The sequence below is a fragment of the Quercus lobata genome, chromosome 2 (assembly GCF_001633185.2).
Source record: "Quercus lobata isolate SW786 chromosome 2, ValleyOak3.0 Primary Assembly, whole genome shotgun sequence".
Classification (NCBI taxonomy): Eukaryota; Viridiplantae; Streptophyta; class Magnoliopsida; order Fagales; family Fagaceae; genus Quercus; species Quercus lobata.
Genome location: NC_044905.1, coordinates 23,114,167 through 23,136,111, shown reverse-complemented (window position 1 = coordinate 23,136,111; position 21,945 = coordinate 23,114,167). Strand labels below are relative to the sequence as shown.

The following is a 21,945-nucleotide window of genomic DNA, read 5'->3' as shown; positions in this document are numbered from 1 at the left end:
AGACTTGAGGTAGTATCCCGCGTCGGTGAGCTTGTGGCACTCGTACATGTGAACCACATCATGCCACGTGAGCCCTAAGCCCATCTGCTCGTTGAGAGCGTCTACGCAGCCCAAAACCCTAAATAGGTTAGGGGCGCACTGGTAGGGGGTCAATCTGTGGTTAATCAAATAGTCCCTGGTTATCATACACATGAGAATCGTCATTCCTCCCTTTATGAAAGCAATCATGGGAATGACGACTTGATCCACATCTTTGTCAGTAAGTATTCGGTTCGGGGGACAATATTCTAAAACCACCCCCTGTGGGATATGGTATTTAGCCCTAAAACCCTCCATACCGGCCGGTGAATCTACTAAGTGCTTGAACCTACCCATATAAATAAATAGAAATGACACGGAGAAAGGCTTCTAAAAAAGAAAGGCCGAGGAGGAAGTCCGAGAAGAAAAAGAAGAATATAAAGAAATAAAAACTTACGGGAACACGTATGCTAATCTCTGAAACTTTTAGAAAGATTTTTGAAAACTTCTTATAAGAAATAGCTATGGAGACTCAGGAGTTTAGAGTGTTTTGTGAGACGGGGAGCTAGAATTCTCTAGAGCACTTGAAGATTTTTGAAGAAAATAGGAAAATGGGTTCCCTCAAGGCTTTATATAGAGGGAGAAAATAAGTGGGAATACTCCTACTCAAAATTCTAGGAAAAATGTCAGCCGTTGGATTGGCGCTTCACCATTGGATGCAGGGGACATAAAGCCACCTGGAGTAATTAATAACGCCTCGTGGGCTATGAAGTGTCAGTAACAATTCTGAGGCGCGTAAAACCGCACTCTCGCACATGTGAATCAAAAAATTAGTTGATCTTATCTCTTAAAAATCAAAACCCTACCTTTTCTCCTCGGATGGGAGGGAAAAACTAGAATTTTGAGGGGTTATTGTAGGGGTGATGGTCTAAGATCATATATTGGACTTTAGGCTTTATCCGAGAATATTGATAGATCCGAGGAGGAACAAATAGTTATTAGAGGTTCCCAATTAAAGTCTCATAAGTAGGAAACGAATGGAGGATGATCCGAGGAGGAACTCCTCCTCGAATATGGTGAATATAGTTCAAAGAACGTACTCCAGCAATTAGAGTGATCCTCCAAGAAACTCCAATGATAGGGACATGCCTCATGAACATACGAAAAGGAAGGAAATCTAAAAATATCTAAGGGAAAGCTGCTACCACAGTATTAAATGCACTATAGCTACTTTTCTGGTCGTATTTATATGGAGAAGACCTCTGAACAGTGCTACCTTGGCTACCACAACTCACAGAAAACCAGAGAGTGTGTCTGATGGGACAGGTACTCAAGTAAGGACTCGGATGATCAACAAGTATAAGATGAGGATGGTCCAAAGGAAGATATATAATGTGAAAGGCTCTTCATGAATGGGAGATTGGGAAAAATAAAGAGAAAAGACTGTAGCAATCTAAATTATCTTTGTATCCATTTGTGATTAATTTATACAAGGCAGACCTCCTCAGACTGAAAATATATTAAGATCAAATCTCTTATTTGTATTTGACAGTCGTTCAAATTAAACCTATTCATTGTTCAATTCATTAGGACTTAGTTTTTCAACCCACTCTCTACAAATTTATTGTACTGGGCTCATTGGGCCAACATTCCATACGTTTTGGGCTTGGACTGTAAATCGAGACCCTACAATTATATTGATTAAGTAATACTGATTATATTCTTGTCACATCAGTTTGTAAGTATTTTGTCATAAAATTTGTATTAACTTGTGCATTTTTCATTCACTTAATGGTGATTGAGTTGTATTTCTATTAATTCATATTATTTTTTTTTTGGAGAAAATACTAAACTTACTATAAATTTTACTACAAAAAGTTTACAAACTGAAAAGATAATGAATTGGCACTTCAACAAAAAAAAATAATAAGTATTGAATTATTTATTATGATTGATGACATATCAATTTATAAGACCTATGTAATAAAACTTATAATATATTAGCATAACTCTTATTTGTGAAGAACTTTTTTTTCTTCTTTTTTTACGGTTTATTCATTCTAGACTATTTGATTTTTGTACTTAATAACTCACTTAAATAAATATTTATGATGTGTTACCAGTGTAACGTTAAAAAATAAAACTCTCTAATTGAGTTTTCTCTAAATTTTGGCTATATATATATATATATATATATATATATATAGATTATTTCTTGTCTACTTGAAGAGAATTTAGCAGTGTCCTGACATGATTTTAATTTGGACAGCTTCAATTTATTTCGGTGGTGGGCCTTGATAATAAAAATATTATTCTCCTCGACAATTATTAAATGTAGCTTGTAGCTTAACTTTTCACTTAACATTAGACTTTACAAGAAAATATGGGTAAAAAAAAAATCTATGAATTTCACTTCCCAAAAGAAATAAGGATCATGATGACATAAACGATTTGATCACCAGAAAAATTATTGCGAAAGATTTGTTACTTTTGGTTTCCTGTACTTACAACCCAACCGACAAGAACATAAACAAAGAAAAGGGTCAAAAAAGAAAACCAAATTAGGACGAAAGACTAATTTGGTTGGTGGTTGTAGATCATTATTTTTTATTTTTTATGTTTATTATCAAAGGTAGATCATAATTTTGAGGCATATATAGAGAAGGAAGAAAATACAAAAGCAAGGAAAGTGGGAAAGGACAAAGCTCCCCCTGAGATCCAGGCTGAGCTCGGTGATCCACACCACATATAGCCAATCAATGAGGATGAGGGTCAGATTAAAATTCGGCCCACATCATGTTATTTTGTTTAAAAGCCAGCTTACAGGCCCACGTACTTTCTTTTATGTTCATTGTTCATGTCCAAGAACAGAGAACAGACCACGCCCATGGTGTGCTTTTTGCGTGTGCCTACAGGATTAGGTCACCTTAGATTTTCAGCATTTCTCTTGTGGGTCCCTCTGAACCCACCGTCCCTAATCACTGACCCGCATTCCCCGTGACAATGTTTGCAGAACATATATGATATATCGATATAATTTGTACTACATTTCAAGGGGCAGTTCAGTCTGAGAAGTCCAGCCAAAAAAAAAAAAAAAAAAAGTCTGAGAAGTGATCTATAATTATGTCCTTAAATGAAATCTGCGAGGGTTTATTTGTATTTATTTCTTTTTTTGAGGGGGAATTTGTATTTATTTCTAATGTAGATAACTTTGATGTCAACAGATTATATTTAATTATGGGCTATATGCAAATACGTGGGGTTGTGCCTATGATGGGTAGAATATGTAAATTACCAACAAGGAATTCATTTTCTTAATTACCTATCTACATATAAAGATCAATAGAAATTATGAAATTGAGAAATTAAAGATCACATAAGCTAAGAACTTGATAGTGGTCATTAAACATTGCTTGTGGCTTATATGAAATATAGAATTTTGTGAAATTGTAGATAAATGGATCTCACTTATAATTTTCTAATTTTTAAGAGTTAATTACAATGTGTTAGTGGACATTATTGCAATTTGAAGAAGTGCAATATTTTCTTCCTATAAATATAACTGGTGAAAATTAAGGGTATTATTGAAAAGAGTTTCCAAGTTTAGCTCAAAACTTGGAAACACTTTTCAATATTTGAGATTCTTAAAGATCACATGTCCAATCTTGCTAGGTGGGGGAGCTTGAGCAACAAGCAAAACAGGTTAGACTCGTTTGACCCGATCCGTTTCACTCGCAATCCGTTTGACACGTAACCCGATTGACCCGTGACCCGTTTTGACCCGCGACCCGATTGACCCGACCTGACCCGCTTGTGTTGCCACGTCCACCAACATTCAGTAGATTGAGATTGGGGTGTAATTTTTATAAAATATTTACTTATTCTTCTTTACTTAATATGTTACGTACTCCATTATAGTTTGTCATTCTTTACTTGCCACCTTCATTTTCTCTTCCTACTTTAAATAGATCGAAGATTATACCAAGATTAGTTTCTAGAAAGCTGAAACAAAAGTTGCACCAAATTTAGGTATCAAGTCAAGTGTTTAGTGGTAATTGGTAACAATATTACCAGTGAGAATCTAATCACAGTTAATGAACTCATAAACAATTGACAGATTGCATCTATTTCAAAAAAAAAAAAAATTGTTTGAAAAATACAAGTCAACTCAACCCAACTCGCGACCCAACTCAACCCGCGACCCGATTAACCAGTTTAAAAATGATCTGTTTTGACCCTCGACCTGTTTGACCCACAAACTTGATTGACCCGACTCGACCCAACCCGCCCGTTTTGCCACGTCTAAGTTTTCAGTGTTTAAACAAAATTACACATATTTTCACATATTTTTTCATTCACACGTATTTTCCTAAAATACAATCAACGTTACTAGAACAATATTACCAAACAGCCCTTATTAGAATCACCATCAAAACTGTTTTATAGTATTACAATTGTCTGCAAATTCCTAAAAGAAAAAAGGAGATAGAGATTTAAATATTTTGGGAGGAAGCGCACCTGGGTTTCTAAAGAGAGGTACGCAGCTTGTTTTTATCAAAATCTATGATTATGTGGTGTAACAGTTATAAAATCAATTAAGAAAATTTTTATTCGTAGTTAATTCCGCAAAGCACCAGCTATCAAGGTAAAATAGGGAATAAGGGGATTAAAAAAATCATAATGCATAAACCCACCAAGAAATGAATCGGAAAATATCAAACCAACTTCTCATTTTCCACTGAAATTTCCAACTTCTCAAAAAACAATGTGTGGTATGATTTACTTCACAATCAAAGTATCTAGTTGAAGTCCATAATAGCCCAACTTCAATTCTAAAGAAGGAAAAAAAAATACCAACTAGAAAATTTTCCAATTTGTATAAATGAAGAACAAATTATCAAATGGATATATATATATATATATATATATATAGAGAGAGAGAGAGAGAGAGAGAGAGATTCTTTCAACATCATCACCAACAAAGATCCAAGTTGAGATCAAGGTGCCAGATTGGTAAACTATCGAGTGAAATGATTAAAAAAAGGGGTCATTTCAAAGTTGATTGTATCAAAGAGACAATGTCAAGATATGGGTTGTTTTGCCATTGAGTTAGAACTTTAAGTACCAAAATGATATTTGAATCAAATTTAAAGGGTATAAAATAACCAAAAAAGAAATAAAAGGTGTTTAGTATATGTAGTATGTTGGCTAAATTATGAGTAAAAAATTAGTTGTAATATCAAATTTTCATTGTAATTTTTTTTTCCAATTTCAATTGTAATTGATTGTTGCAATATTTGAGGATCAATTAAAAAAAGAAATCTCTTCATGCTTTATGGTACATATTTGGAAAGTTCAACTGAGTGAACTTAGAAGTCAGTTGGGCATTTTTAGACAATTCAAAATCTAATTACACAAAAAGTTTCGCAAGAAACTTGCCCAACATTTGATTGAACAAACGAGTTTTTTATGGAAAGCTACGGACTGGGTTTTCTTGATTGTTAATGTGGCCAATCAATCCTCCATTGTTACTCATATAAGAACAAAATTATTACCCTATATAAAATCAGAAGATAGGTTGAGACTACATTTTTCCCTAAATGGAAATCCTTACATTTACCCTTTCCAATTGACCAATCCTTGAGAGGAAATTTGCACCTACAACACAAGATCACCATATTGTGATGTTGGGGTATTATAAAAACAGTGGCTAAATCATCAGATGTAGCAAGAGCAGAGAGCTTGAATATTAGGTAGGACAACTACATGTATGTGATGGGATTGACGAACTCAACTTACCTGGACAATCTTATCTAAACCAACGAGGCAACATTGACAGATGAATCAACCAGGTCCCTCCAATGAAGTAAGTCACATTACTGACGAAGATAAAGAAGCCATTCAATACAGTTAAATAAATGCCTCAGACGGTTACAGGGACAGCTGTACAGACCGTTGGAAGCCCCATCAAAGCTCACATGATTGACCATGAGGCGTTACCAAAAGAGGCATTAAAACCACCATAACAACCACAACGGCTAAGGGCTACAGGAATGTATATATACAATCCTCCCAACACCAACATAAGGTACATAGACACACCTAAGAACACTGTTAGTTATTCTAATATTCTGTTATTTTCTAAAAACTCTTTATACTGATTTTGGCATCGGAGACGTTGTGGCAGGCACTATACCAATGACCACCTTAAGGGAGTTACCTTATCAAGGTGACATAAACAGAAGAATGGCTCCATCTAGACGCACACAACTACTAACGAGTCTGCACTTCACCAGTACGTATCGGAGGTTTTGTAAGTTTGATTGCATCTCAACTTCTTCATGGTGGATTTTGTGAGTTGGGCTAGGCCCTGGAGTATTTTCCCTCTTGCATTTTCACTTCGTGAAGAATTTTTTGTCTCGTGTGTATACGGCTGTTCTTGTTGTAGTTGATTTTACTATTTTATCAAAATAGCACTGTAAACTGGACTCTCTCCCGCCAAAAAAAAAAAAAAAGTTACCATGGACTGTAAATTGCAAAGTCAATAAAATTGATAATTAGCTATGCGTAGGGCGGTGGGGGTCTAAGAAAAAAAGGTCAACTATCCCAAAAATCAGAATAGCAAATCGATCATGGAATCTAAGCAAATCATTACAGCAAGATTACTAGTTCATGATTTTCTTATTCTATTCACCTCTTTAATCTATTCTTCACACACTAATTAATGTCAGATTAAACAAAAATAGCAGGAAGCCTAGAGTATAAACTGCGAAAGTTCGTTTTTTTTCAGTGCACATGCACATGTTGTCTACCTAATAGAATGCTTCATAAGCAAACAATTATAATAATTTAAATTAAAAACCCATTTGTTTGCGATAATGTTCCTTGTTGGGACCTTTTAGATGTTTAATCTAAACACTAACATTTCGGTTCTGTGGCATCAAAATTAAATACTTGGGCATCAATGTTTAGTCATTCATTCCAACATTCATGGTTGATAATAACCTTCTCAGAATATTCAAACTGCAAACCCACATGCCACGCCAAAACTTAACTCTTTAATAAAGAAAGGGATCCACAATATTCTTTTTATTAATTATAAATTAATACAGGGTTAAGAATGAGTTTAACTTTTACTTATATCTCTTTATTTAATTATCAAAAGATATAATTTTCGGTAAATTAAAGGTAACTACTATATTTACAATTGTTTTATAATAAATTTTAATTTAAGACCAAAAAAATAAATAAATTTTAAGTGAAAAGTTATTATTATAAAAAAAAATTTAATAATAAATTTAAATTAAAATCAATAACATAATTTATCATCTAAAATTTATTATAAAGATATCGTACATATAAAACTTTTAAAAGTCATATTATTTGCAAAATAAACAGTGTCAAGAATTATTCTGAGTTTTGATAATGGTTTTTTAGTTTATGTGAAATGACGACAATGGTCTCTAACAACATCTAGTGCTAGTCTAGCAAAAGCTAGCAATAGATGTCGACGTGGTCATTGCATGCCTTTGCAACAGTAGCATTGGGGGGAGAAAAGCCATGTGAGTTTGAACAGCTTTTTTTGTCTTCAATCTCCATCAGGGCATTAGAGACGACGTCACCCCAGTTTGCTCACATAGTTTGAAAGAACAGGGCAAATTCGTCATTGACACACCCCACGTGAAGATACAGACAGCAAAAAACATGGCAATGTCAGTGATATTTGCTCCTAATCTAGGGGCTTTTTGTAGACTCTCAATGCATATAAGCCCATGCTTGCTCACCTTGTTTTGCTCTATGTGTTTTCACTTTTCACACTTCTTCTCTCTTTTAAAATCTTAGTGTGAGCTTAAAACTTCACTATGAGAAGGATCGCTTTTCTGTCGGTGCTCTTTTGCGCCACCTGCCACATCGCCCTAGGCCTATCCATCCCTGACGGTTAGCTACCTATTTATTTATATATAAATACATATATAAAATTTACATACCTACTAGCTACATGTATATATATGCATTTACTTTTAAGCTTCTTTTAAAAAAATGGATTAAGAGAAATGATTTGCTGGGCTATCTTGATTTTCAAAGTAGTTGATTGTTGAGATTTGAGATTTTCATTTGTTTCTTTACTTCTTTATGTTCATAGAAGTGGATTTTTTTTTTTTTTTTAAAGAATGTGGGTGTCTAAAACCCTTCGAGTATTATATGTGTACAAAATTAATTACAAAGAGGAATCGCTCCAAGTTATTTAAGATTTACCAAAGGAACTGGGATCTTCGTAGTTAAGTAGCTAGAGTAATTACGTACGGATTAACAGTAGAGTTTTTAAGGCAGTTTTGCAAGTGACCAATCCATGACTCGTGTATCTGGAAATTCCCAGGGATTACTATGTCGGTCTGCTCTTCAAAAATCTTACTCTTTTTTTTTTTTTTGGTTTTTTGTGTGGTTATTTGGGTTCCATGATGGTTTGAGCTAATAGATACATTTTGGTTTTGAAATTTGAATCTTCTGATATACATGTAATAAATTTGTCGGTATCCCACGTGCTATGTTTTGGAAGGTTGTGGTTAAACCCTTCAATGTGTGGCTACTGTTTAGCTGGTTTTGGTAGAGTACTGTCAAATTGTGATTAATTTGGAACTCTCTTTTTTTTTTTTTACTGCTCGTCAAAATTGTTGAAAAGTTGTGGGTAAAAAGGATGTGTGGTCCTAAATTTTTTCTACTGGAAATGCACATGAGGTTTAACTTATACCCAGAAGATAGGAACCAGAAGATAACAACAAATTTATTAGCAGCGTTCCATAAAAAGTAACAAGTAGGCTTGCCAGATACTATTGTGAAACCCAATGGTCTGTGCAGTGGTCTATCTATAAGAAAAATACAAATATTCTGTCAAAAGCTCTCAAAAGACAATTTTGCCTGTAATTTTCATACCAAGGTCACCGTGAATTCGTAACATAGTATTGGTTGTAGTCTCGTAGAAGAGTAAAAAGCTGGCCTCAATTCTTTTTTCTTCTTACAAAAAGAAAAAAGAAAAAAAAATCACTTCACCACATTGCTTGGAACCTAAAATGTTCTGGCTTACATAATTTTGAAAGGTACCTTTTGTTGTTACATTGGTTTACCGGGAGTTATGTTTTTGTAAGTGTAACTTTCAAGATTAAATAAAGAGTACGGCACAATATTTTCAAATCAATTTTATGATGAAGTTTAACTAGTAAATTGTTACTCGTTTTCGTTTGGACTTCTTATTAATATTATTAAGTTTATACATAGTACTCACAGCACTAATGACTTAAAGTCATGGGTTTTCTTGTAAATTGCAACTTGTGTGTATTATTTATATACTAGACTAGTGTATAATAGACACTACTCTTACTTTTTTACTTACCACTTGCGAGTTGTGACATAGGTTTTATTGTAAAAATGTTGTGACATAGGTTTTATTGTAAAAATATTATACTGTAGCTTTATTCTTAAATTATATCTCATACACTAATCAACATGATTTCCTGAAGTAAATCCCAGGTTTGTTCATTGATTTATCCAGGATTACTACCCAATGGAGACTTCGAGTATGGACCAAAGAAGTCGGAATTGAATGGAACAGTAGTTTTAGGCCGCTACGCCGTACCAAAATGGGAAATTTCAGGCTTTGTGGAGTACATAAAATCAGGGCAGAAGCAAGGGGACATGTTGCTAGTGGTACCAGCAGGAGCCTATGCAGTTAGGCTTGGAAATGAGGCATCAATCAAGCAAAGAATCAAAGTGATTAAGGGAATGTACTATTCCCTTACATTTAGTGCAGCTCGCACTTGTGCTCAAGAGGAGAAGCTGAATGTGTCGGTGGCACCAGACTCTGGTGTATTGCCTATGCAAACATTGTATAGCAGTAATGGATGGGACTCATATGCCTGGGCTTTCCAAGCAGATTATGATGTTGCTGATATTGTAATTCATAATCCTGGTGTGGAGGAAGACCCAGCTTGTGGACCACTTATTGACTCTGTTGCAATTAGAGCTTTGTACCCTCCTAGACCCACCAACAGTAAGTACCTCTTTCCTAAATTTACATAGCTAGAAAGAAACATGTTGCACTTGCACATATACACTCACATGGGTACCTAGACTTTTACATAATTTAAGAGGTTACATAAGGAGAGGGGAAAAAAAAGGTCCATAGGCCCTAACTTTAATAAAGACAACAGAAAATTGTTTGGTGCATAGTTTACTATTAAAATCTGATATTTGTGTGTGAGAGAGAGTTTATTGTTCTCTATTCAATTTTGAATATTAGGTGTCTCCATTTTGAGCTAAATTTTGATGCATTGAGATCCTATAGGACCACTTCTTATTGTCCTTCACTTTACCTCAATGGATTTAATGAGAAGCATGCAAATGTTCCTATCATTTATTAGGTCCCCTGTTCTTGGATAGACATTCCTTTAAATACATCATATATATTAAATGTTAGTATATACAGACAGAGTGAATGCCATTTTTTTTGCCTTGATTTAAGATCGCAAATCTTCAAATGTAGATCTTATAACTATGCCATACTCTGTACACACAATAAAATCCATACAAATCCTTAAATTTACTCTCTCTCTCTCTCTCTCTCTGTGTTCTAAGTTATTATGCTCTTTTTTATTAAAAATAATAAGGATAGGAGTGACTGTAAAAGATTTAATCTAGCTCTTATGTGATTAGAAACCAATGTCAATAACTTTTCTGTCAAGAGCCTGGTTACTTAATAGTGTTGTTGGTGTGGACCTTTCAGAGGAGGGGAATCCCTCATTCCACTCGTTGTAACAAATAAATTATATATAAAAAAAAAATTGTAACAACTTTTCCCATTTATTTTTTATTATCTCTATTTAAGTGTAATTAAAGATGATAATTTTAGAAAATTTATGTTTTATTAAAAAAATATTTTAAAAAATATCACTTAAAAAGTTTGAATTTTTTTAATAGGACCAACAAAAAAAAAAATGGAAATAGTATTTATTAGAGTAAAGTACATCTTTGGCCCTACAACTTTGAGTTTGTTTTCATTTTAACTCTTCATATATAATTGCATTTTCATATGGTCCTACAGTTCATTTTGTTAGTGATTTGATCGTGCATAATATATATATATATATATATATTTGTCTACAAAAATGATATTTAGACATTTCATACCATTTTAGACCTAGTATTTCATGAAATAGTTGAATCTAAAAGACACTTAACGATTAGATTATTAATAGAAATGAAAAACATGGCCAACATGAAAACATGATCGAACATAAAGGGCTAAGATGACAACAATTTAATACTTAAAAGGACTAAAATTCGGAAAGTGTACTTTACTCTAATTATTAACAAATAAAAAGCACAAATTCTGATAACTTTATTGTTGGTTTTAGAATTAACATTAAACCTCCATTGCAAAAAAAAAAAAAAAAAAAAACGTTAAACACTCTTCAAATTTATGCTTAATTCATTGGATACTTAACTTATTTTGAGGTTGTAATTGTGTAGCAAACCTATTGAAGAATTATGGTTTCGAAGAAGGACCATATGTGTTCCCCAACACATCTTGGGGTGTTCTTATCCCACCAAACATTGAGGATGATCACTCCCCACTACCTGGTTGGATGGTTGAATCCCTCAAAGCCGTCAAGTACATAGACTCGAACCATTTCTCAGTACCCGAAGGAAAACGAGCTGTGGAACTTGTAGCTGGAAAAGAAAGTGCCATTGCACAAATAGTCAGAACCGTTCCTGGAAAAACCTACACTCTCACTTTTGCTGTGGGAGATGCTAGCAACTCTTGTGAAGGGTCCATGATTGTTGAGGCATTTGCTGGTAGAGACACAGTCAAAGTGCCTTATGAATCAAAGGGAAAAGGTGGGTTTAAACGTGCTGTGCTGAAGTTTGTGGCTGTTTCTACTCGAACACGTATAATGTTCTTCAGCACATTTTACACCATGAGGAGTGATGACTTTTCTTCACTATGTGGACCTGTTCTTGATGATGTGAAGCTGGTGAGCGTTCGTCACCCACGGCGTATGTACTAAGGAGGCTAGTGTTAAAACACATATTTAGTGGCTTGGATATGTTGGATCTCTAGTCATACTATATGAGTGAGTAATTTTGTTTCTAAGGAAGCAGTGGGTTTTAGTGTGAGTTTAGAGCATAATTGGAAAAGTAATATATACTAATTACTGTTACAATACCATGTGGTAGTGTGAGTGTGCTTATGTGATATGTACTTTAGCCAAATAAATGAGAAAAATGAATGTTATTCAAGTATATACGCATCAAATACTCAGCCAAAAAAAAGAAGTACGCATCAAATATTTGAAAAGTTGAAATTTGATTCAATTTATTAGTGTGTTTTTATGAGGAGAGAAGAGGAAAGGAGATGGGGGAGAATTTAATGAAAGCTTATTTGGATATTTTTTTAAAGGAAGATTAGTAAGGGTTGGGGGGGGGGGGGGGGTATGAGGGATGTCTTACCCCTACAAATCGTTCATTTTAAATTTCTGTTGCATTCAAAATTTTAAATAATCAATTTTGTTCTTATGATGTCAATTAATATCTATTTCTCTAATAGCAAAATATAGTCATAATTGTCAATTTAAATAACCATTTCTCTTATTTATTCTCGCCATATTTAATTTTTAAAACATTCAAATAAAGGGAAGAGATATCTATTTTCTTTCCCCCTATTTAATTTTAAAACATTCAAATAAGGGGAAGGGTTAACATATTCTTTGGTTTTGGAAAATAGAGTATGCGAAAAAGAAAGAAATAGAGATGACAAAGTTTTGAAAGTAGAGAAGAATAGGGAATGATGTAATCCGTTATTAATGGAAATGAGACTTAATTGCATGCACACAATCAAGATTTAGATATTTACAAATGAATAGGGGCAACGACTTTGGTAAAAAATTCTAACACATAGTCACTGCCTAGAATCTGAAATGCTAACTAACTCCACTTGTGGCCAATCATGGGATACACGTGATGATGTGTAATTACGCTTTAATATACACGACGTGTAGCATGCCTAGGATAAATGAAATGATTGTGTAGCTTTTCATAACCAAGTGAACCCAATTAAGGTAACGACCTATAGCTTAAGTAGATAGTGATAAATCTATATGTCGTTGCCAAGATCTTCTTTGTCCTTTCACCTTCCCCTCTTCTTTCCTCTCCTCCCCCTTACCCTATACTTTTCTCTTCCTCCAAACTTCTAAGCACATGAGTATTCCTCCCCTCTCCCCTTTTTGGATTCCATTTTGATCTTTAATGTAAATATAAGTTGCACAATCCTATAGAGGTGATATTTCAAATAAAGAAGTAGCCAAGTAGGGCTCTAATTAACCCAGACACCAATGCCTCTTGGATGTGGCAAAGTCTGGAAAAAGGAAAAACTAATGTTGAAGGAGTGTGTATGCCTATGATAAGTTGGAAGTGGTTGCAACATTTTTATTTGGTATGATGCTTGGATACATTACCCCCCAAAGCCTAGAGAGGAAGAGAGCCATAACAATTTCTTAGTAGTGGCTCAACTGTTTAATCAAGATATATCAAGTTGGGAAATTAAAAATTTCAAGCTCTCTTTCTCTAGACAAGACACAATGCCAATTAAAGGAGTCCCAATGAGGCATCATGAGATTTAAAGGCTGATGAAAATTTTCTATTCCTTAATGATTTTTTGAAAAAGTTAACAAATGACTTAAAGGTATTGATTTTAAAATTATTTTTAGAAAATTTTTACAAGAAGAAAAAAAAAAAAGAACTGGTTTTTTTTTTTTTTTATTTATAACTTTTTATATTTTTCATAAAAATTGTATCAAATATTTCTTAAAATTGTCTATTAAACAAATGTCTTAAGGGTACTTGTTAACATCATCATTGTTTTTGAAGCACCTTGGGTATAAAATTCAAATTGGAGATGTAATTCTAGTTTTTGAATTTGTGTTATATTTAAGTATAAGAGAATCCACAGCAGTGGAGCTATTTTTTTAGTTATTTGACACTACAAAAAGTTACTTTATCTATTTTACCTACTCATTTTACTAAACATTCAGTAGCAATGGATCTATTTTAACTTTCAATACAATAAAATAATATATTTACTACCAAAAAAAACACCACAAACGGCACAATCCACAACCACTGCCAACCAAGAACAACCACCCAACAACAACTAGCAAGCCAAGACCACCCACAACCACTACCAAAAATCCAACTGATCTGAGCTTGATTTTCAAACCAAAAGTGTTGAACTAGCACCCCAAACTACCATCAAACCTACCATCTGAGCTTGATCGAGAGAGAGAAGAAACAAGACCAAGAGGCACAAAACCCACCATCAAACCCAGACCACCATTGAACCAGACCAGCCATCACCGATCACACCATCGTTGACCCACTAACCCACGCCATCGCCGATCACATGAAAAGAAGAGATAAAAGATACTGAAGAGATAAAGAAGGAAGAGAGAGAGTTGAGACTCTGAGTCTGCCGAAAAGAAAGAGAGAAAAAGATAGAGAAGGAAGAGAGAGAGACAGATAATATTTTAATGGAAAAGAGAGAAAAAAGTTAATTTTTTTTTTTTTTTTATAGCTTTGGAGCTACAGTGCACAGCTATAGATGGTTGTGCACCGTAGCTGAAGAGGTAAAAGGAAGAGAGAGAGAAATATAATATTTTAATGGAAAAGAGAGAGAAAAGTTAAATAAAATATATATATTTTTTAGCTTTGGAGCTGTAGTGCACAGATAAGAGGTAAAATTTTTACGTATAAGAGCATCCGCACTAGATGTGCTAAATATGCCAAATACCAAATATTTGGCACATTTGGCACACTAAACACCAAAAACCCCATTTTATCAGATGTTCCAAATCTTATAAAATTTGTAACATGCTATAGTATCCTCACAAATTTGCCACGGTACGGACATATGTGGCATATGCTTTTATAATTTTTTTATTCTTCTTTCTCTCTCATCTCTCCGCTAGTCTCACCCTCAAACCCTAACCCTCACTGCTCTTCCACACCAATGCTGACACTGACGATCACTTCCACGCTAATCTCTCTCTAGCAATGGTTTTTTTTTTTTTTTGATGGGTGGGTTGGGTAATGGGTGGGTTTAGAAGATGATGTGTGGGTTCAGATTGTGTTCGCTGGGTTCGGTTCCGACGGAGGTGGGTGGGTGGGTTCGGATGGGCTAGGCTATGGGTTCCGATGGATGGGTCGGCGATGGGTGGGTATGGGTCTGTTGTGTTGGTTGTTGAAGCTTTTTGTGGTTGGGAGTAATGTTAGTGTCGATGATGGTGATGATGAGGTCGGAGTCTGGGTTGATGGCGATGACGATGACAACGATGAAGATGGTGGGTTTGGAGTCTGAGTTGACTTGGATTATGAAAGTTTTGGGTTTGGAAGTGGGTGTAGGTGAGGGTGTGGAGGCAGTGGGTTTGTCGGGGTTTGTGGTTGAGGTGGTGGTGGTGGTGGGGCTTCCGATTTGGTTTTGGTGGGCTATGAGTTTGTTTTGAATTGTGTTTTGGGTTGTGAATGAAGATGGTGGTTATGTGGTGGTGGCTGTTGGTTGTTGGCAGCAGTGTGGTGGCTGTTGATTGTGTTTGATGAGTTATAAATATTATTTTAATATATAGAATTGAATGATAGAACATCTGATAAATGGGATATTGTAAAATAATGTGGTAAAATAATAAAATAGGCATTTGTTATGGCAAAATGACATAAATTATGCCAGAACTACTGTGAATACTCTAACTCCACTACTGCAGAGTGATATGAGTTTTAGGTATTTGAGGTGCTAAAAATACCAATACGCCTTTTTAGTAGCTCTAACTCCACTACAGCAGAGTGATATGAGTTTTAGGTATTTGAGGTGCTAAAAATACTAATATTCTTTTTTAGTCCCACTGCTGTCGATGCTCTGAGCAAAGATAATATTAGTTGTTTGGAGAAACTATTGGCTATTGGGCTCTGTTTTTCGGCCTTGATCCATGCAAAGATCAGACTCCAGAATGTCCGTTACAAAAAAGAAAAGAAACAGCTCTTCAATAAGATCGGCTACACGTGGACATCATCGAAAGAGACCGAAATGAAATCGGACGGCCCAGAGAGCTGCGTCAGGTTGAAGCTACCACTAGGGCCATTCAAAAAAACTCCTCTTATTATATATATTACATTTTACATATAAAACCCCTCACAAAATCTCACAACGCTCCTTCTCTCTCATTTCCTAGCTGCGCCACTCACCCTACTACTCACAACAACAACAACACAAATTCAAATATGGTACGCCTTCGATCTTCTCTTTGTTTCATATTTTTCCAAGCCACTCTTAAAAAATAAAATGAAAATTATTTTAGTTTTTAATTTTATATTAGAAACCAAATGTATAAGCTGTTTTGCATTTTTTTAGATTTACAGATTTTTTGGGTTTTTGTGGTTTTTTTTTTTGTAGGCTTTGCCGAACCAACAGACCGTAGAGTATCCAAGCTTCAAGCTTGTTATTGTTGGCGATGGTGGAACCGGTAATATATTTTTTTCATCATTAATTTGATTTACCGCTCAAGATCTGTTTGGTTCCTGAGAAAATGTAATGATAGGAGAAACAAAAAAATTAAACCTTAATCATCTATATTTCAAGGGTTTATTACCATTTTATAGGACTGTTTGTTTAAACAAGATCGCAAATTATTATCTTGGTTTTCTTTGTCATTTCCATTTTGTGCAGTTAGGTTGGTACTGATGAATTGATTTGGCTTTGATTTTTAGTTTTTTTTTTTTTTTTTTGGAATTCATATTGGATTTTTTCGAATCGATCTTTTGTTTAATTTTTTGCGTAGTGAAAATGAAATTGAATGTGTTGGAACACTGCAGGTAAAACAACATTTGTGAAAAGGCATCTTACCGGCGAGTTTGAGAAAAAATATGAACGTAAGTTCGATGATCTTGAACTTTATCTCAAGTTTCTTTTAAGAGAAGAATTGTTGAAAGTGATTTGTTTGTGGGTTTTGGTTTCTTTGTTAAGTTTTGATTCATTGTTGATGTTTGAATTCATTTTTACATACAGCAACTATTGGTGTGGAAGTTCATCCTTTGGACTTTTTCACTAACTGTGGGAAAATCCGTTTCTACTGCTGGGACACAGCTGGGCAAGAGAAGTTTGGAGGTCTTAGAGATGGATATTAGTGAGTATTCTGTGAATTTAGTTTGGCAAATTTTCTTTGTTTTTCGACAATAATATTTGCTTTTGAGGCATATGAATTACAAGTGAAGAATGGTAATCCTGTAACCATGCTCTTGGTTTTGTTTGCAATTATAACCTGCTAAGCTAGAGGCGTTTTTGCTGATTAAATTGTTCAATATAACTTGATTTGAGCTTTGTATGAGCTTTGTATGTGAATATGAATTTCTCAAATTTTGTATCGATTGCCTGTTAATATGCACATATGAGTTAAAGCATACATAATCTTCTTCATGCCTACCATGATCAGTTGAGAATTTACCAACCGCTCAAAGCACCATCACCGAGGCCCATGTCTTAATCCTTAATTATTATTCTTGACTTCATGAACGACAAGAGTTAAAAGGCCTTTGTGTTTGAATAAAAATATTATTTAATTTTTTCCCTTTAAAATTTTTTTTGGGTGTTCGATGATATCACCAGATTCTGGAATCTTGCAAATGTAATGTGTCTGTTTTGGTTATTGTATTAAAAAGCATGTTCATCATGCAGCATCCATGGGCAATGTGCAATTATCATGTTTGATGTTACTGCCCGGCTGACATATAAGAATGTTCCAACATGGCACAGGGATCTTTGCAGGTATGTTTAAAAATGCCAACTTTTCACCTGTTAGGTTTTAGTGCCTTTCTTCGGGCTTTGTTGGGTCTCATTGCCACTTCATGTGTTGCTGATTTTCAGGGTGTGTGAAAACATTCCAATTGTTCTTTGTGGGAACAAGGTTGATGTGAAGAACAGGCAGGTCAAAGCAAAGCAGGTTACTTTCCACCGGAAGAAGAATTTGCAGTACTACGAGATATCAGCAAAAAGCAATTATAATTTTGAGAAGCCTTTCTTATACCTTGCCAGGAAACTAGCAGGGTAAAAACTTGTAGTTTCTGATGGAGAGAAGCTATTTTCCCCCTTTACTTTCAAACCTACCTATAGTTTTACAGAGTTCATTTTAAGTAATATAATGCAATATGCTTGTTGGTGTAGGGATGCTAATCTGCATTTTGTTGAATCTCCTGCTCTGGCTCCCCCAGAAGTGCAAATTGACTTGGCTGCACAGCAACAGTAAGCCTTCTTTTATAACTATAAATTTCCTGTTTTATATACTAGGTATGAGTTCTTTTGAGTCTCCAATTAATTTGGATCTTAAACCTTTGTATATCTGTCGGTGATTTCCGCAGGCATGAGGCTGAGTTGCAGCAAGCAGCTAGTCAACCCCTTCCTGATGACGATGATGATACATTTGAGTAGATTGTTGGGGAATTCTTGTTGGCAGAGTTTCTTATCAAAAGATTTATGAGAGTCCTTGAGCCATTTTTCCAATTGCTGGCATCTGCTTTATATTGACAATCATATATTTTTGGTTGTATCATTTTGAGGATGCCGGATGTCGTACCAGTGGTGTGTGCTATGTTTTGTTTTTACTTGTTTTTATGTCTTTGGGAGTTACATATGTGATATTTCTACATAGAAGAAATTCAGTGTCTTTTAAGTTTTGGATTAATTCAGTTTATCGCCCATGTGGCCCGGTTCAAATCCTTTTGTTGCCTTGTTTGCCGCCACCTCTTTATGGCCTGAGAAATGATTCGCAGATGTGAGATTTTTTTAAAGTAACTTTTACGTTATTCTTAAATTGATATCAATAGTTTGGTCCAATCAGAATGAGCTCAATTTTTTTCTGGGGATTTTTCCCATCTCGAAGAGTGGGATGGTACGGAAATAGTTTATTTATTTATTTTATTATTGGTGGTAGAAAACGGATTTCATTAACAATCAAAAGAACCAACACCTACAGAATTTAGATTACAGCGCCTCTCATAAATAAAAACCCAAATTGTCATGAAACAAAGCCAAATTGTAGTCGGATACAGGTTCCTCTCTTAAGATTTAAGATTTTGTTATTTGGATTTTATTTCATAGAATATAAGTGGATTTTTCTATACATTGTTATAATGGTTTAGGAGCTGCTTTTAAAAACTTTCTATGGAAGAAGAAAAAAAAACCTAATTAGAATTGTCGTAAGGACACTTATTAATATGATTCTTTAAATATAATATATCCCACTCCACCTAATAACATCTCTATAAATTTTCTATTGAGTTGGATTTGCAAATGGATATTAGAATAGGTTAGGTGTGGTTGTGCATATTCTATATAATATATGATATTATATATGTACTCTTTTTTTTTGGAAAAACAATATGATAATATGTTGGGATTGAAGGGTATAAAAATTGGATTATATACCATATTCTTATTGAACTTAATTTTTAAAACAAAAACATAGGTAAATGCACACAAATATAAAAATAAATTATATCATATTCTTATTGAACTTAATTTTTAAAACAAAAACATACGTAAATGCACACAAATTATAAAATATATATATATATATATATATATATTGTAAGGACACAATTCTCTGGCGGCCCAATAAGGATGTTGGGCTCGCGTACGAAAGATCCCTCACAATATGATTTGTAGAGAGTGGCTTAAAAAGCTAGCCGCTGGTCACGGGGCGATGTACAATCCTGGTTTTAGAGGAATTCAGGTAGAAAAAGGAGTTGGGCTTGAACATTTAAGCCCTAAGACGTCGTACCCTATGGGATGGGACTCCTCGGAGTTGATCCGAGGACCATTGAGGCCTTTCCCCGGTTCTCCAACGACGGACTTTCTTCAGTGAAGTCCGGTGTTGTTGAGATGTTCTCCCCCATGTGATCCTTCTCTTTTTGGGGGTGGGCTGGGATCCCCTTTAGATTTACTTACTTTCTTCTTTTATACTCGTCCGTGTTGATTGTCCTTCGTCCACGTGTAGGGTCAATCTATACAAGACTGATATTTGTCCCATCAGTCTAATCCCAGAATTGTTGGGTATGGTTGATAAGGCTGCAGAGTACGGCTCTGTCATGTGTTGGGTCTTATCTGGAAGGGTAGTAAGGATAACTTCCCCAAGATATTTTGGATCTCCTCACGAATTCGTCCCTATACCTGTTTTACCCCTTTATTTCGGTGGGATTCAGGATCTGCCGAGGACTGAACCGTCCTCGGCTGCCTCCCAAAAATTGTTTTGTGCTCTGTATTGTAGAGCTTGGGCCACAGCTCTCCTCGGATTGGGCCTTCGGACTTCCCAGGAGCAATTGGGCTTGGCCCTTAAATTATTGGGCCCCACAATAGCCCCTCAAAACCCTTCTATCCGACTTCCGGGTTGGAAAGGAGGGTTTTGGCAAACCCGGGCCTTTAATATGGCTTGCTTGGTTCAACCCCGCATTTATGTGAGCGGTTTTCCACCTATCCAGGAAGTTAGCCGGTTTTCAAGGGATTCCGTCTAATCTGCTCGTGATTTACTCCTGCCGCTTGGCTGTCCCAGACGCGCCCTTAATGAATCCTCTTTACGAGGCTTATTTATGTCCGGCGGCTCATCTGATAAGGTGGGGAGATGGAACGGATGCCTCTTTTTTCTTCAGATTCCTTTGGGAAACTTGAATGCATTTAATACCCTCCGTTTTGCCCTTCCTATAAGAAGGCAAGCAGGAGGCCATCACTATCGTGCAGACTCCTCTCCTTCCCTCTGTGATCTTGAAACCCGTAGCCTTCTTTAGCGCCTGCTTAGCCCGTTTGTTATACACCATATCAGTACACGCCTACCATAACGAACGATGAAGGTACCATGCCCCTCCTCAAAACACCATGTTCCGATAAAGCTTGAAATGGCTCGATTAGGGCAAGGATGGCGCAGACTTAAGATCTGTCCCACCTCTCTTTCAGCCAAAATCCGAAGCAGGGGCTCGTCATGTCGGATTCTCGGCGTGACTGAGTCGAGAACACCCAGTATCAGCACCACTCGGCTCCTCACGAGCGTACCTAACATGGCACCAGTGTGTTAGGAGTCAGGGCTGAGGCAGGGGCGAAGTGCTTCTGCTTCTCCCTCTCTTTGCTCACTGGTGCCCTCCTCCGTCTTCCTCTTATAGTCTTCCCAGCACCAGTTCCGCCCTGGTGTTGTCCTTCTCCCTCTTTTGCTCCCCTCTTTGTCTTTTCATTTCTCCCACTCTTCTTCTCCTCCTTCTCTTACTCATGTCCTCCATCTTCTTCGTTCATCTCCTCCATCTTCTTCATTGATTTCTTCCTTACTATTTCCTTCTTCTTCGTTCTCTTTTTTTTTTAAGCGAGTTCTTCTCTTAGTATGAGCAACAATGAGGCAAAGATTGGAGAGACTTCGAAGACAAGTTTAAAAGGCGCTTGACCGTTTGCTTATCCGTACTGTGGATGTTAGTACTGCTTCGGCAGCTCCTCTTTTGTATAGGCTTGTTGAAACCTCTTTTTGTACATTGTAATAATTTTTCATATTAATAAAACTTGTTTCTATTTCACTTTGCATGTTCTGTCTCTTTGTTTTTACAAATTTGTAAGCGCCGCTCGGCCCAATCATATAGCATCTAAATCAATGACGACTAAGACCAAAATATTTAATAATAAAAAGATGTTGCCATAACTTTAATGGAAGTGCTCGGCATAATAAGGTAGACTAATAAAAAGTAATACTTACCCCCTTGGCTTGGGTCCGAGGACCATGCAAGGCCTTGGTTCTGTCCAAAACTTGTAATGATAATAATTTTTTGTACTTGGTTTCCCCATAGGCTTGAGTCCGAGGACCATAC

The 21,945-nt window shown here is 35.6% G+C and overlaps 2 protein-coding genes across 2 annotated transcripts; both read left to right on the top strand.

The window, feature by feature from the left end:
• Positions 1–7,801: 7,801 nt before the first annotated feature.
• Positions 7,802–12,315, top strand: LOC115975007. The gene is made up of 3 exons (XM_031095635.1): positions 7,802–7,956; positions 9,566–10,063; positions 11,542–12,315. Exons 1-3 carry the CDS (start codon positions 7,881–7,883, stop codon positions 12,078–12,080), a joined length of 1,113 nt encoding a protein of 370 aa, XP_030951495.1. The 5' UTR covers positions 7,802–7,880; the 3' UTR covers positions 12,081–12,315.
• A 3,913-nt stretch (positions 12,316–16,228) lies between these two features.
• LOC115975006 (GTP-binding nuclear protein Ran-3) lies at positions 16,229–18,897 on the top strand. The gene is made up of 8 exons (XM_031095634.1): positions 16,229–16,341; positions 16,511–16,580; positions 16,930–16,986; positions 17,123–17,240; positions 17,789–17,878; positions 17,978–18,157; positions 18,275–18,352; positions 18,469–18,897. Exons 1-8 carry the CDS (start codon positions 16,339–16,341, stop codon positions 18,536–18,538), a joined length of 666 nt encoding a protein of 221 aa, XP_030951494.1. The 5' UTR covers positions 16,229–16,338; the 3' UTR covers positions 18,539–18,897.
• Positions 18,898–21,945: the final 3,048 nt, after the last annotated feature.